The following is a 17154-nucleotide window of genomic DNA, read 5'->3' as shown; positions in this document are numbered from 1 at the left end:
CAGACCTCAAAGTGTTTTTCAAATGAACTAAAGGCAAGCAAAGTACCTAATATTTCTGTCTTGCCCAACATCATAGAGCAAAACAACTACACAGAAATTAAAGGCACAACATTTCCCAAATTTTTAGCCTTATCAAACTGTCATGATCCAAGTAGGTATATAAAAATAATTCTAAATTATATCCACTTATTATTTCACTGCATAAAAGAAAATCTAAATGTGCTGCTGATAATTAATATGCCACAGACAGAGAACAGTTGTGGTTTAAATAACCTGAATGTTACACACCCCTAATGTGATGTATTTGCCTATTTACTCAATGCAATCATCTGATTACCTGATTAAAACTACACCAAGACATCTTATGACGTAGACTGACTAAAACCTGCTGGTTTTAATTAATGTTATATTTAGAATAAAATAATTAATTAAAAAGAAATAAAAGGTTGGATCCTTAGTTTCCCAGAAATTATGTCCTTCCAGTTTATGCATACTTTCATTTAAACATGTATGAAGCTTTATTGAGACCATCTAAAATCTGAACACTATTGATTGATCTTTACATGAGGAATCATAGTGAAGTTGTTCTGTAGCACTTCAAAATCAGTCGCAGAAAAGATGCATTTAACTCAGGAATTTTCCCTAGTTTGAATTCTTCAGCACCATCACAGTAAAACAAGAGATGTTCCTTGCACACACACACACACATTCCATTGACTGGACTGTCTTGTCACTAGGGAAAAACAATTCCCACAAGATTTAGTGTTTATTTAAAGTCATCAGGCACAAAGAATTCAGCATCGTCTTAAATCCTTCTGATATTCATGACATTGCTGGTGATTCTCAAACAGATCACTACAGCTGGCAGGGATCACCGCTAGCCACTTAGAATTCCCACACCCCCAAACTACTCTGTGTTTCCTTACAGAAAAGCACTGCACCTGGAAATTCCAACAGTAAACTGGTTATTAGACTGGGCAAGAAGATAACGTTGCATTTTCACAAGCAAAACCTGCTCTTAGATATACCACATGGCTTCAAAATAATTGTTGTTGGAATAAGCCTACAGGTAACCTGCATGACAAAGACCTTTTTCACCCAGGGGGGAAAAGGAAGATGATAATGGTGACAGATACAATGTTTATAAAAGGTCAGGTCAAACTGAGATTAGCCAAGACCCAGTTTTCATACTGTATTCAGATTTCTTCTGAACCAAGGAAAAATCAGTTTAGCTACACAACACATGCTGCCATACATAAAACTCCAGTTTTACCTTTCAAAAAAGTGTGAAGCAATTTTTGGCTTTTAATGGTGACTTCCTAACAGAACTGGGAAACTAAAATACTAGCAGTTATAAAACAAAGCATGGAGAAATATCTATGCTTGGTGTGAAAAATTTAAATATATTGGTAGATGTTGGACTGCTTTACAAAGTGAAGTTATTTTTTATTTAGTTTATTTAGTTTATAGCCAGAAAACATGAGAAAAGCACAAACCTGTATTTCTTGTTCAAGACTTTCATTTTAGTTAAGCAGCATTTGCATACTTTTAAACAATTGTCTTATTTTTTTAAAACATATTACCATCAGTATAAGGTGATTATAATAAATGGGACCTCAAAAGACTAAACCACATTTTAGATGTAAAATTTACATCAAACTGGTAATAAATACAAAAGCAAGGTAGTAAAAAAATACATAATGTAAATTTAATTTCCTATCCTGTACTTTTTCTACATTTATCTACTGACAGTGTCTCTCTGATGCTTGTTATATGATTCTGAATCACATTTATCCTTCCTATACCTAAATTGAAGTCAGATGCCTCATTAACTCAGATACACCTGTTGCCAACACCCAGTACAAACTGCTAGGAATTTTAATGGTTTTTTTAAGGAAGGTAAAAATCAAGCAGGTGTGCTTCCATTTGATAAGAGAATTTCAGAGCAATCAAATATTTAAAGCTAAAATTACATGGCATAAATTATATAAGTGGCAAGACTGAATTGGAATGCCATCAGCACTTCCAAACATCTCAGTACATTAAAAATATACTTATAAGGCTGAAGCCTTGATAGCTATGTTTCTCCAAAGTAACCACTTACCCCAGAATTCTATACTCATCAACCAGAAAATACTGCATTACAATTTCTCCCATATTTTTTCATCAGCACAGATAAAGGCAAACTTTCCAACACTTCAGCTAAAATGACTTTAAAGACTGAATTTCCAAGACCACAGGGTCAACCTCAATATTCAGTGAATTAATTTTATTGATAGTAAATTACAGAAAGCAGCTTAAGATTGTATTCCATTATGATACATGCTGGGGGACAACTCAGCAAAGAAAATACTTTATTAACATAGGGAACCTATCTCCATACCCAACTCTGAACACACTGAAAACTTTGGATGCTTTTTTCCTTAGAGTTTATATTTTTAAATCTATTTTTGAATATAAGCAATTTTTTGAGCATGGAAGGGTTGCGCTTGTAATTAAAGGATGCAGTCAAACCATTTTTTAGTATGTAAAAAGTAGCACTTCCTGGACTTAATGGTGTTTAAGCTGTTTTTTCCTGTTATTCAGTAGGTGGAACACTGGTCAATGTCAAATATATACTGATATACTGTGAAACCTAGGTTTAACAAAATGCAAATGAATTGGTTTTAATACAAAACACTAATAATTTGGGACTTGATAAGAATTGCATGACTTCCCAAATGTTTTGTGCTGTAGTAACATTTGTTGTTAATATAAAAACACTGCTTAAGTAGGTAAGAGGATTAGGATTTGACAACCAGACCTCATTTTCAAATGGTTGATATTTTGTACTCCATGGAAATAGTTGTGGATTGTAAATCATTTTAAATGCCTAAAGGCATTCTCATTCTATAACACACAGCGTCAAAAAAACTGTGAACTCATTTTGGTGCAGTCTAACTCTGTGATGATCAGGTTCTGCCATGCTACTCATTTTTGGGATACATTATTCCAACCCTCCAAAGGGATAGTAAATCATGACAGTGATTATAGTCTTGCTTCTCCACATCCCACAAGAAAAAAAAAAAGAGGTTACTTATTACTCTAAAGGAGACAGATATGTACAGATATGTATCACTCTCCTATTTAAAGAGTTATATCAAATTTTAGGATCTCATAAGTGTCCCAAACAGGACAGTCATTGGGAGGTTGGATGTCAAACAGCTATTCAGCAACATATTGTTCACTGGTCTTCAATGTAGTAGCAAAGAAAGAAAAAAACTGGGAGAGAAAGCTTTCACTACCTACTTTCCAATAAATGTGAATCAAGGCTCACCTAGCAAAGTAAACAATGAAAGTAAATTTATGGAGTTTGTAACCACCAGCTGGAACCATCATTATGCACAGCCCACACCTGCAGAAACTGTGTTTCTCACTCATCTGACCACACAGCTCAAACTACCCTAGCACTCTACCTGACTTTTAAAACCAAACCAAAACAAAACCACACACAGAGCAAAATTTGCATCTGTATTGCAGCACCTAATGTCAGAAATTAGGCCCACAGTTGGGTGTAATATGGTTACTATAGCTTGTAACTACTCTAATTTACATTTCCACAAACTATCAGCATTCACATGTCACACTTTGTCTTTCTGAAATACTCAGAACTCAGGATCTGTAGCACTTCTACCAGAAATGTTTGCTAGCACTAGTTCCCAAGGACCACTTGCCAAAGTGCAGATCAGCTCAGCAAAGACATCCTCATGAGCATTATCATTAAGCTGACCCACAAAAGCAGATGCATCAGCTCTGCAGAGAGGGTCAACCTGCCACCCCTTCCCCATGTAGTAAGCACAGAACACCGAAAATCAGATGTAATACTCGGGAGGAACTCTCTTGCCACATTGGTAAACTATTGCAAATCTTCCCTCATGGCACCAGCCTGGAACAAGGCCAAAGGAATTTACTGCTGACAAAGCTTTACCTTGCCCTGAAACCTCTAGTCTGACACTTAAACTTCTCAATAGCAACTATGCATGAACAAATCACTCCCTTCTCAGCCACACACAAAAACTATTTTTCATTCTTTGAAATGGAAAGTCACTGCCATTAGTCCATACAGAGCATGAAGGTCAATAAACTACCATCATATTTTTCATATAAAATCTACTGAACTTCAGTGGGAATTGAGCAAACGGAATAATAACAGTACTTGCACTTAAGATATCAAGTATCTGTATAAACTGAATTTTTCAGAAAGATCATCACAAAGTGGATTAATTAAAGTGTGTCAGTGCCACAAATGCAGGCTACACTGGGAGATAAATTAAATGATCCAAAAGATGTTAAATTATTTTCTTTTCTACAGCAGTAGGACAAATGGACCACTGTAAACCCTCACTTAGGTGGTGTAATACTCTTTTCCTGAGTGGATTCTTCCAACTTTTATCTACTTACACCATAATCAAGTGTCCTTGGTATTGCCTCTCTACTGGTCAGGAAAACAGTAAAAATCAGGAAAGGAGAAGAGAGAAAGCTCAATCAAGGAAAGCCATATGGTCAAACAACTCTCTTTCTAGTTTACATAAATGTTCACTTGACTTTGGTTTCAAGAACTATGAAACACTAAGGCTTAGGAAAAAAACATCAACTAATTGAATAAAATGTGATTTTAAACAGACACATGAGACTGATTAGTCCAAGGAACCTTGAACTGATTTTAAAAAAAACTCACACAAGCCAACTATTATCCAAAACTCATCATACATCCAAATGATGTGCTCCTTTGCACCCTGAAAATTAACATTGTTAACTGAGATCTTTCCAAAACCTAAGTATTGTATTTAACAGGGATATTGTAATTACTATGTACTCTCAAGTACTGGAGGACTAAAAACACATTTATATTTTGTTAAGAAATTTAATTAGTACAAATCTTTTAAACACAAAACTTATAGCTCCTAAATAATGCAGGATATAATTTAAGAAAGACATGCAATTCATTCAGGTTTAATCCTCCAGATTCATATCTTCAAAAGTTGATTTTGATGCAACAAAATTAAACTTTCTGAAACAATGTGCACACAGTATGTAAGGGAGAAATAGTTGTCCTGCACAGACTGAGAAAACAAACTGACAAGTCCAGTAAAGTGTAATACAAAGCTATTTACTCCAACCAGGTAAGGAAGACTACATATATGTATTTTTGAGACAACTAAATAATACAGCATCTACATGAACTTTCAAAGGTGGATATTCTAGTCAGTAGTGAGAAAAAAATTTATTTCACAGCCCAATACATTTTAATGGCCTAAAGCCAGTGAATCACATAAACATGAGCTGATTTCTTCCTCAGTATTAAATCTTTCTCTGTGCTCTCCACCTTCCACAGTTTGCATCTCTGGCCTCACTGCTATAATTGTATATGCAAATAATTTTATGGATAGGAACAGTTTCCCTAAGCTCAGAAGTGTAACTCATAGACACAAAATAAAGCATGCATAATGCACACACAAGTATCTGCAATTATCAACAGACTGGAAGTTCCAGGACATGATTTCCATTGTACTGGTTGTAGGAATGGTTGGTACTTACTAGAAATCACATGTAAGAACACAGATGCATTTTCTGCAACAATTGAGAGTTGTGGGCCTGGTGCCAAACACAACATTTATATTGTCTACCTTCTCCTTTTCTTTCAAAAAATGGAATATTCTTATACTGAGATCAGTTGTTTTCTTGAGAATAGTGAGGTTCTATACAATAAAAAATGAAGATGTTGACTAGTTCTGAATATGTAGCTTCTGTCTGAAAAATGTTGGTAGGAAAATCTCCATTCCGCAATGATTCTCCATTGACATGTAACTTCTCTGAAGAACTATCAGCTTGTGTAAATTTTAAATCCATGTAATTAGCAATTACCCTAAATCACTGTTTTTATTGTGATTTCCAGAGTAGCATATAAGATGTTCCATAAAAGTCTGTGCTGTTATTTTTATGAAATAAACATGGACTTCCTTCAAAAGACAAAAAATACCTTTAATGACAGTGAGATGTGTTCTGTGGAAAAATTCTGATCGGCATTAATTACCTTCCTTCTAAATGAATTAAATACTTTATTTTATCTCGAGTTAGTATCAATATTAATCAATCTACAGTTACACAGGTCATTTCAATTCTCTTTTGTAATGTTGAATCAACTTTAGCATTCTTTTAGCTTCTGGAACACCCTTAGTCTCCATATTTCAGTGCATGTAGCTCATTTGGTCTACAGTTCAGTCTGGATTCTCTGGGCTCTGTTGCCCTATGGGATTGAGAGACTTCACAGCACAATTAATCAAGCTTTCCTCCTCAGTTCCCTGACATGATGCCATAGCTCTTTAATAACTTCCAATTACAGACTTTGTGCAAACTTAAAAACTTAATGCTTGTGTAGCAAGACTGACAAAATTACCTATATTGTCCTCTTTAATCTTTGTGATTTTTGATTAGTAAATCTGAAAAACATTAGTCGTGTTGTAAAAACTAATCCAAAATTGAGCTTATTTTTGAAATGATCAAAGGAGAATCAAAAGGAAAACTGAGATCTACCCACGGGTGATAATCAAAAAAATATTTTACAGAAGAAATCCAAATGAAGAGAGAAGGCATTTGGATGAGATGTGCTGTTCTTGTATTAATTAAACTCAGGTTATTAAAATACCTCTGATTCCAGGTTCACTACTCAGCTTCTTTGGTTTACAAAGATATATTCCAAACACTTCTTGCTCTGAAGTAGCATTAAATAATTGGATAGCTATGCAGGATAACGTTTTTAACAGCAGTACAAGCAGACAACAAACAAAAGTGAAATACCTGTTTCTGTGAGGGTTTTTTTTTCTGATTAGACTCACTGTAAGAGTCACTTTGACTTTACATATACTCCTCTGCCATTTTAGCTCTGGGTAAAATATTAGTTGAAGTGTAATATGCCTCAAGTGATAATCTTTGGCAAAACCAGAGTTTCATGGAGACTCCATTTGCTTGTCTGAGACACATCAATTAATTTCAAACACTGAATTTCATACTAAAGTTGAGAAAGATGTATCAATTCTCTGAAGCTGATATTCAGTGTACAAGGTGTATAATTTTCTTTTGTGTATAATGATAACTTTTGTTCAATACTTAAAAAGGTGGTTGTAAAAAAGAATAAAGATCACCTGCAGAAGAAAAGGAAAAGAAACATTACTCTTTAACTGTGATGACTTCAATAAATGATAAAAATAATTCCAAATAGCACTGTGATAGAAGACAAGGACAGATCATCTGAAAAAGTTTTATAATCCTGTAGACTGGAAGCTGAAACACATCAGAGTGACTTATTTTTGCAGTAGAGTGGGAGTTGGATCAAGTGATTGCTTGAAGTCCTTATAAGATTTGTTTTTGTATCATCAAAGGTGCTTTACATATTCATTTGTATGTACATTCTACCTAATCACATCATATATTTGAAATCTGTAAAATAAAATTCTCATTTCCCTTACAGAAAAAAACCCCAACTCCCCAAAACAAACCAAGCAAACTACATTTGTTTCATTTATAACAATGATCCATTAATTTACAGGGAGAAAAAGATTTTATCTGATTTCCCCCTCATAATACCCCAGAGCCCCAAAGAAGTAGCTACTGCAATATAATTGGTTCCAAAGCACCCTCGATTCTGAACATTCAGTTCCATTTTAGCTGTGCAGGCACTTGTTTTATAAGCTTACTTGAACATATTTTGTAAATAAGATTTATGATACTTTTCTGGTGTTTGGAGTTAATTAAATATTTTGAGTGACAACTACAAATAACTACTGCGACTAGTTTCAAATAAAAAACTAATCATTACACAAAGCTTGATAAGCAGACTGAATGCCTCAAACAAAACGCTAAGAATAAAATACAGCATACAGAAAAACGTTTTTAAAAAGCAATGAATTTGAGATCAAATAAGATGTTTTGCAATTTGCAAGAATGACAGAAATTTAAAAACATCGTGCAACTATGGCATTCATGTCACTAGCTACCATGTCAACCTATTCTGTATAGCATTATATTCTCTTTTGTTCATAAGTTATTGTTTGGTAGACTACAGCTTTATGTTTCAGAGTTAAAATGAGATAAATAAAATGTTGCTCTCATTCTAGTCCCAACATGAAAGGATAAAACAACTCGAAGTATCTTTGTATTAATTTTTGTATTTTGCCTAGTAGCCTAAATTCTTACCTTTCTACTGAATTTCAACTTCCCTAACAGTTTTTTACAAAAGCATGACACAAAAATTTGCTAAATTCACAGAATTTTAAAGAGTTTACTCATTTTTACAAAAGCATGACACAAAAATTTGATAAATTCACAGAACTTTAAAGAGTTTACTCACCATTTGTCCATTTCATGACAGAAAATTTTCAAGTCTTTTGAGTATTAATGAGATTTCAGAACAGATATTTATGAAATAATTGCCAGTGGTAGAAAATGTGGATAAGCTAAGGATAAATTTTCCACAAATGTGTGGACATATTTTTGGACTCCAGATTGCATTTAACAAAATTAGTATGTGATCTTGAATATTTTAGTTAGCCAGAATGTAGCAAATCCCTTCCTGGACTGTCACAGGCACTGGTAACATATGAAACACCAGGAAGACCTTCTACACCTTTATTCATACAAACCCACAAGTTGTTTATTAATCTTCATATGAAATACTGGGGAGTTTTTCATTCAGACACAGAATGCAGCTATTTCCTATGAGTGCTCAAAAGCATAAGGAAAAAAGTTCAATACTAATAAATTAGAACATGATGTGCAGCTTTTAAAAAAAATCTTTACAACTAAAATTAAAAGTGATCATTCTCATGTTAGAGAAAATAATGAACATGTTAAAACTGAGAGGAAGAACTTCATTTTGGCTTTGATGTTTGTTTTTAGAGGACTCCCTTCTTCCAGTGCCAAATCATCTATTAAAGGCAATTTGGCACTAGAAGTAATAATATGATAACATATCTAATCAAGATGAGGATGATATGATAGAAAGTAGAGAAGTTAGTGTCTCTCCTATATGTAGGCAGGCTCCTCTAGAAAGAAAGCTTAAGCATTAAAGTCTTAAAATAGAAGGCTACAAAACAGGGTTTGAAATCACTTTCAAGGCTGTGTCAAGAGACAAAGGTTTGAACTGTATGACCTTTTACCTACCAAAAGAAAGCTTTTTGCAGAACCTTCAAGAAAACTATTTCCTGCATTTTGGCTTTTCCTGACATCAGAGATTATCAGCTGTAAAATTTCCCTCTGTTCTATTTAGTGAAGTCCCTTTCTGTGTGCACTTAAAGACAGGAGTAGTAATACTATGGGAATTGAGGTTCTTTGGCTCAATAAATAAAAATGCATCTCAACTACGTTACTGATTAAAACCTCAGGACTAATTGGGAAAATACAGAGATTTTTCACATATATTTTATTGGCTTGAAGCTACTTTCAAGATTTCCTTGTAATTCACATTCCCACAGTTTATGGCGGCCTGAAAACCTCCCTTTTAGCCCTCTCTAGTAGTATTTTTACTCTGGACAAGAGAGCATCACCAGAATATCATGATGGTGAAGTGAACAGATGGACAGTGAATGAAAAATGAACGATCTAGGAAAAGCCCAGAATAGTTCAAGTTGAAGCTTGTGATTATTCAAACTATGACAGCTTTAAATGGATTTTCCTCATGTCTGGTTTCAAACAATTCATCAAAGCAATTCATTACTAAGTTCTGGCCAACAAAGGTGCCTAAACTTAAATTTTAGGATTCACTTCTTCCTTTGGATGACGAACATTGAAGAGGTCAGGTGTTTGGTTTTGGGTTTTTTCCTGGCTTTCCCTTCCCTTCCCACCCTGCCCAAAATGTAGGTATTTATTATACAGTTATGCCTATACAATAGACACAGAAAGTTAATTAATAGCCTTAAAGGAATCAGCTATTTGCTTTCACATGTGAGAACTGTAACTGTACCAACATTTAAATTAAAAGGACACTTTGAGTGGCAAATTTATGTAACCAAAATATAACAAGCACCATAATTTTAAAGTGATTTCTATACCTAAACACTGTAACATACAGAAGAATCCATGCAGACATGACAAAGTTCCATGTGGAAGAGAACTTCCAACCTCAAAATCTGTCAGTCTGAGCAGGAATTCCAAGCGATTCACTACACCCATTTCCCAGTGGGGCTTGGGCCAACATTTTCTCCTCAGTTACTGGCTTAGCATTCTACAGAGACAGTTTTACTGTTCCTGGGAGAAACAGCTTCATAAAAACAAAACAAAAAGAAACCAAAGCAACAAAAACCCAACCACCTTCCCACGTTTGTCCAAATCTACCATTCTTCCCATTCCTCTGACTTCCCAGTATGTGACCTGGTTAGGACAATATGAAATAGCATACAATTTTACAACAGAAAACACTGGTAAATCATTTAAAGTCACAGTGCTTCATAAAATAAACATCCTCATGCTTGTCCAAAGAAGTATCAATCACAGCTACAAGGCATACTGTGACAGAGTGAGCAATGGTGTGTTAAAGAGCACTTCAAAGCTTCCTATTCTGAGAATATGAGGTTAGCACACTGAGAAAGGACATAGCTGATATTTTTGCAAGGTTAAATATCTAATATTAATGCCTTATTTAAAATATGTCACACTTTTTTTCGCACTTGGACAAACAAATGATCATCTTTTTATTTTCCAGATGCATTTTTTCCCACCTTGATCTGAAAAATAGGAAGTGTGTTGAGCTGCACAAAACTTTGATTATTTTTCTGTCACATGCAGACATGAAGCACACGGCTGCAACCACTATGAGCCAAGTGACATAATGTAGTCTTAAGTCTGATTTAATTTTACACTAATGTCTTTTCAATTCTGATTTAAAGAGGCTTTCTTTCTTTCTGGTTATTTTAACATAACTTCATTTTTGCACATTCATTTCTTTCCCATGTACTGTTTGTGTAGTACAGCTCTAGCTACTAAGTCAATTTAATTTCACTCAGCAACATAGGTAATAATGATGAGAAAAAACAGCAAGAGAAACTTTTCAATAATTTGTGTTTATGTAGAAAATCTGAAATATCCAGAGCTGTCAAACTCTCTTCTTTCATAAGTACTCGAAGTTTACTTTTAAACACTCTACACGAAAGATTTTTCTGTCACTAAAAGATTGTCTATTACCATGAAAAAGTCAGTTCTGAAGGGAAATAACAAAGATGAAATTAAACAAAGGTATATTTAGACAGACCTGAAGTTAACTTTTCTAATACTGTAGTCTGGCTAAAGACGATGTAAGGAAAAAACAATTCCCTTATGTAGTACAGCTCATTATATTAGCTTTAAGTAGATTGAACAATAGAAGCCTAGAACCAAAATCCATTCTACAGCAGGAACAGAATTACTGAAATCTTCTCTACTTGAGTACTACATTTAAAGATAATAAAATGTCCAGATATCTTCAGTTTCATCTACAATGGCTAACAAAGAAGACATTTACACATCATTTATACCTTTAGCAGAACACCTCACTATCAATGTTGTAAAGACAGGGAAGGACATGGAAGCAGAAAGCTTGATTCATTAGGAACAAAGGACTTGGAGCAGATCTCCAATAATATCACAGCATGAAAACTGGTTCACTTGCATTCTTCCTTGCTAACAAAATTTCCCCCCCATTTTTAAATAGCAACAGTACTTTCACAACATTAAATTGTATGAGTAGGATTCAATCATCATTCACTGTCTGAATCAGCATTTATCTCTTAAAATTATTGTATTTGGAAGAAGAGTGAAAAAATAGAAGTGGACAAAGCAACAGTTTATCAAAACAAAAAAAATTGCTAGATGATGCAAAGAACTTGCTGCAGATTAAATTCACCATTAAATGCAACTTTTCACACTGGAGAAGCAGCATCTTCATGAATTTAATAGAGCTGGCAATGAAGTATTTTCTATATTAACTGCATCCTTTTAACACAGTTATGAATTCCTGAGACAGGAGTTCACAGCATAAACTTCTGATTCGCATGAGAGTTTTTTTTGTTTTCAACACAAATAGAAAAAGTAACACCAGCAATTAAATATAACACTAAAAGTGATAATAGGTAAAGACTGAAAACTCATGGGGTAGATAAAATCTTCTGTTATAAGGCATAGAACACGCAATTCAAATAATATCTTAATGTTCATTTTTTTCAGTTTTACAGCCACTGATATATGAGGCTAGGAGAGTCATTATTAATGCAGACGGTATACAAAAACTAAATGAGAAACACATAAAAGTTGGAAGAAAAGAATCAATGCTGACATTAATATAAGATTTTTTTTAAAATAAAATCAAGAAATAATGGTAGTATCAAGCATCTATACAAGTTTATCTTTGGTTCTACTTCATAAAGAAGAAAGCATTTTCTGTCAATAACACCACCTTTAAATGTAAAGAAGCTTTATGCCTTTGACTCCATTAGTAGAAACAAATACTGATAAATGGCATGGAACAATGCTTGGCACAGTCATTTTTAATGATCAGCTTGTTCATCGATAACCTTAAATCACCCTTTTCCTTACAAGACAAGAGCACTAAGTCTTCTTGGGCTCAGCAGTAACAGCAGACCTGGAGTCTGACGTGGCAGTGGTCACACACACAACAGCAATGAATTTATGTTCCATAATAACATTTTTGCTTATGAAATGTTAATTATAGAAAAAATCATTAATGGTCTTGTTTACAGGGAATGAATACCAGCATCTAACAAACCCAATTTACCAATGACACACTGCCAACAAATGGTGATTCACCAACTAAGCGAGCGAATTAACAATCATTTTTCTTACAAAAGAACAGTAGACAAAAATATAACTTGGCAGTATTTCCCTCTTGTTAATGTGGACACTAATTAGAATAGTTATATAAAAAAGATCTGAATTAAATATGTCAAGGTCTCAGAACTGTTTGAATTCCTCTTTGCTTAATTAATCCAAATATTTAAATTAGCTTCTTCATGTAATTTGGTGTTTCAACCAGAATCCTGCAGAATCCCACAGATAGGCATATAAAATTATTATTTGCAGACTGCTTATGTAGCTCCCTTTTGAAACCTGCAACTAATATGAAGATGTAATCCCTTTATGCAAAACATCTTTAAGAAACATGGTCTCTGTTAATTAGCCAAGCACTCATCCTATTCTCTAAGTGACTGCCAGATCTCACATAGGAGACAACTTATTAGATTTCTGATTCTTTTCTTCATTGGTAAGTCTAGACTATTCACACAAACTACATTTCAGCTAAAACTTCTTCTCTACTTTTCCCAGAAATTAAGGAAAAAAAGTGTTTTGGAAGCTGCAGTGATTAGCAAGTATCCAAAGTTTTGTTTTAGAGAAACCACATATTTTCAGCACAGAAAGCAAACACTGCTGCATGCATTTGCTCATTTTAGTTCTCTTTAAGTTCTCTTTAATTTACATCCCTTGCAGCATCCACAGAGTGCTCTGCATATAGTGTTACTTTTATTTGAGTTCCGTTTCACAGGACAAACTGTGGTTTTCATTGTTTTCCCTAGAATCCTAACATTTCAGCTTTGTAGGCTTTCATAACAAGTATTAATTTTCTCCAGGAATACATTCTCCCTGTGTTTTACTGAGATGGAGCAGCCACAATTTTAGCACAACAGTGAGAACTGAATGAAACCCAACACCATCTTTAGTGCAAATGGCAAGTACATCTTAGTCTCCCTGTCCTTAAAAAACAGTGTGGCAATACTGTTCAGCAATAGGGAAAAAAACCAACAAGATATAAAAATAAACCATAAAAATAAATCTTTTGGTGGGGTCTAAAAATGGAATTATGAGTTTTACCACGGAATCCAAAGGTACAATGCATTATCTTCCATGTATTCACAAATTACAGAAAATTTCTATCTAACTAAACTAGACAGGCTATTGTGGCTTTCCATTTTTAAATGGATTGATATTATTAATTCCAACTTCCTGTTTCACCTTCTTTTCTGATCTAACCTAAGTTCAGAGAATTATATTTACAAATTAAAATGATCCTTGTCCCTCAGTGGAATTTTTAAGCCCTTCTTTGTAACCTGCACATGGTAACAAAAATCTCATGTGAATAGATTCACGATTTCTTCAAGATGAAATGAGCTCCAAAAAGTCATGTTACCCCATTTGCACTATCATAGTTTTGAGGCAATTTGTAATTACACTGTCTTCTTGGCAAGTGATGGAAGTAATATCAATATTCTTTATAAGCAAATCAGTCTTCCACAGAAAATCTTCTAGACACATGGCAAATTGTGAGCACCCATGGGAACAAACAAAGATCTGTGCTGGGATGTTCCATCACTGTCAATATACTTGACATGATTTCAAAAATCTAGCCAGCACTGGGAAGCAATAAGTCCTACAAATCTTTTTATGTCACAAACTGTATGACAGTTGCATTAATTACAAATAAAATATCCTACAAGAAGTAAAACCATTCAGATGACAGGATTTATCCTTTACTTTTTAAATGGGGCTTCAGGGTAAACATGCCAAACAGACACACTCTCAGTATGAAAGAATCAAAAGGGAGATGGAAAGTGTTTACTGGAACTAAAAAAAAATGAAGTTCTAGTCATATTTTATTGTCTGTAATGCAATTAACGGGGGCAAGGCAGGACTGCTAAGAGAGGCTGTGGCTGTACTGCTGGACAGCTTACAATTGCTACTACAACAAAAATTACAAAGTATTATAACATCACACCCAAATGCACCACAGAAATAAAGTGGAAGAGAAAAAGAGATTTTCTTTACTTTCTCTCCAAAACAGAGGGCACAAATGTAATGCTCATAAAATATGGTATTTATTAGAATGAAGAACTGAGTCTTAAGAAAGTGATAAAAAGGTACTAAAGAGTCTGCTACACAGCTCCAGACAGTTAAGTTTTCATATCACTGCCATGGATCGTGTTGTGAAGTCAAAGAAATAAAAAGAGAAAAAAACCCTAATAGCTCAAGATCTAATGTAATAAATTTACTCCCTTAAATGGCAAGTAGTTGCTTTAATGGAGATAGGGCTGCAAACACCAATAGGTTAGCAAAAGGCTAGCAACCTTCCAGGATATATTTTTTTGCAAATATAATAGCTAAAACTGATAATAAAATTTGAATTGACATATCCATAACATCTGCAGACTCATATATATAACACTATAAATAGTCTTCCAAAAATGGAAGTGGGGGTTTTTTTTTGCCTGAAAAGAAATTATGCTGTATCCCATTTTTCACAATACTTATACAGAATAACAGATTCTTTCCATGAGGAAATTGTCACCAAATCACTGGACAGAAGTGGTTAAAACATAGCTAACAAGCAATTTACTGCTATCATTTTACTTACGTAGTTGGACAATTGTCCCAAATAGAATTTAATTCATGATGCTACTCTGAGGACTATTTAGTACCAAATGCTTCAGAGGCAAGTCAAAGAAACGTCAGAATAACCTAATGATTTATTGGTAAACTTATGTAAGAACATTTAAAAAGCATAATCTGTGAAAGTCAAATTGAACTCCATTTTACGCATACCACTTTGAACTGATTTTGCCATTTAGTATGTCCCTTATACTATTTCCAATTAATGGAAAAGATTAATAAATTCAGCAACCTCAGAAACAGCAATATGGTCATTAGTTTAAAGCTCATGTGCACTTAACACAAGTGTAACTATAGAATATTCTGACTCCAGACTAGCTGCAAAGGCATCGCTGAGCACTGAACCTGACATACTTACTTTAGACAGTATTTATTATAGTAAGAGTAATACTCTCCCTGTGTGTCACATTATATCTGGTAAATATACAGGTTTAAATGCAAATTGAGAAACAGTCCGGAAAGATCTGATTAAGAAGAGAAAAATGTGCTTTGTGCTAAACAATAACAAATATGTTACTTTCAAACTGTCAAAAGGTGAAAGTCTGTAGGGCATACAAGTATGGAGAGACTTAGTATAATGAGCAAGCGAAATAAGTTATCCTTTCAAACTTCTTAATACATTATTTTTGAAAATAAAATTTAACCTGCTAACTTAGTAAAAACAGTTCATGTGTATTTGTGAGGTTAAAATTCTTTAAACAACTTCTACCTATAGTTACCTAAAACCAACTGGTATCAAGGAGTTTAACCACATAAGCTGATAAACTACATGTGAAACCAAATATTTTATTTCTAACCTCTGCTGCCAGTTGCTGAAGAGAAGGGGATGCAACAGGGTGTAAAGTTGAGTTGCCACTGACTGGATTATGGAGGCTAATGTAAGCCACAACATTTCTTTGAAGAACTCTCTTGAGATCCTACAACACAAGCAGAGCAATGGTTATTACTAGGCATCGTTATAATTAAGGCTTGTTTTGTTCTTACAGTTCCTTCTAAGGAAAAACTGCACCCTATGTTTCTGTTCTCTGTGATTCCCTAAGTATTACTTAACTAGTACTTCTTACAATATGCTGTTATGAACTTCAAAGGATATCTTAGTGCTATTTCTTTATATAGCAGAAGTTATAATTCCATTTCACACATCTTCTCAACAAAATGCAAACAGGTCTGGAAGGAATTACAAATGACTACACTTGTAAGGCCAAAAATGAAAACATTACACACTATGAAACAATGTGCTGGCCTTTTAAACTTATGCCTGGCAGAAGACAAACTTCAAAAGCAATCATTATCAACAGTTAAATGGACTCAAATTTTGAGAGACCAAATTCAGATTTGATTTGCATAACTTTCTCAGTGTTTTCATTTTATTATTTTTTAGACTATAAAAACAGCATGTACAAACTGTTTCAATTATTACCTCTTTTTAAAAAAGATCCCCCTTGCCTTCTCAGTAATGAGTTCCTCTTTGCATGAAGTGGCTCTTTGTATTGAACAGAAGGGGTGTAACACAATTACATCTGATGTAAAGCTGACTTGAAGTGGAACTAAACAAATTTTGCTTCCAGCCTGGATGTTTTCAATTTGATTTTTTCACCCCCTCTTGCTTTTGAAGAATAATCATGTTGGAAGTATGAAATTTCAGTGAGGGCTGGCTGCTTCTTACGCATGATAAAAAGCAATTAACTCTTG

At 34.1% G+C, this 17154-nt stretch overlaps 1 protein-coding gene across 1 annotated transcript in view; it reads right to left on the bottom strand.

Annotated features, from left to right (window-relative positions):
- NAALADL2 (N-acetylated alpha-linked acidic dipeptidase-like 2) overlaps window positions 1-17154 on the bottom strand; it is a gene marked incomplete at its 5' end in the record, with an annotated part of 192889 nt that overhangs the window by 78593 nt on the left and 97142 nt on the right. Inside the window, one exon of the mRNA XM_009080703.1 lies at window positions 16260-16379. Within this exon, the coding sequence (XP_009078951.1) occupies window positions 16260-16379 (120 nt within the window). The remainder of the gene's footprint in view (window positions 1-16259; window positions 16380-17154) is intronic.

Source organism: Acanthisitta chloris, unplaced genomic scaffold (assembly GCF_000695815.1).
Source record: "Acanthisitta chloris isolate BGI_N310 unplaced genomic scaffold, ASM69581v1 scaffold7028, whole genome shotgun sequence".
Lineage (NCBI taxonomy): Eukaryota > Metazoa > Chordata > Aves > Passeriformes > Acanthisittidae > Acanthisitta > Acanthisitta chloris.
Note: the sequence above shows the minus strand (reverse complement) of the source record. Positions and strands in the feature narration are given on the sequence as shown.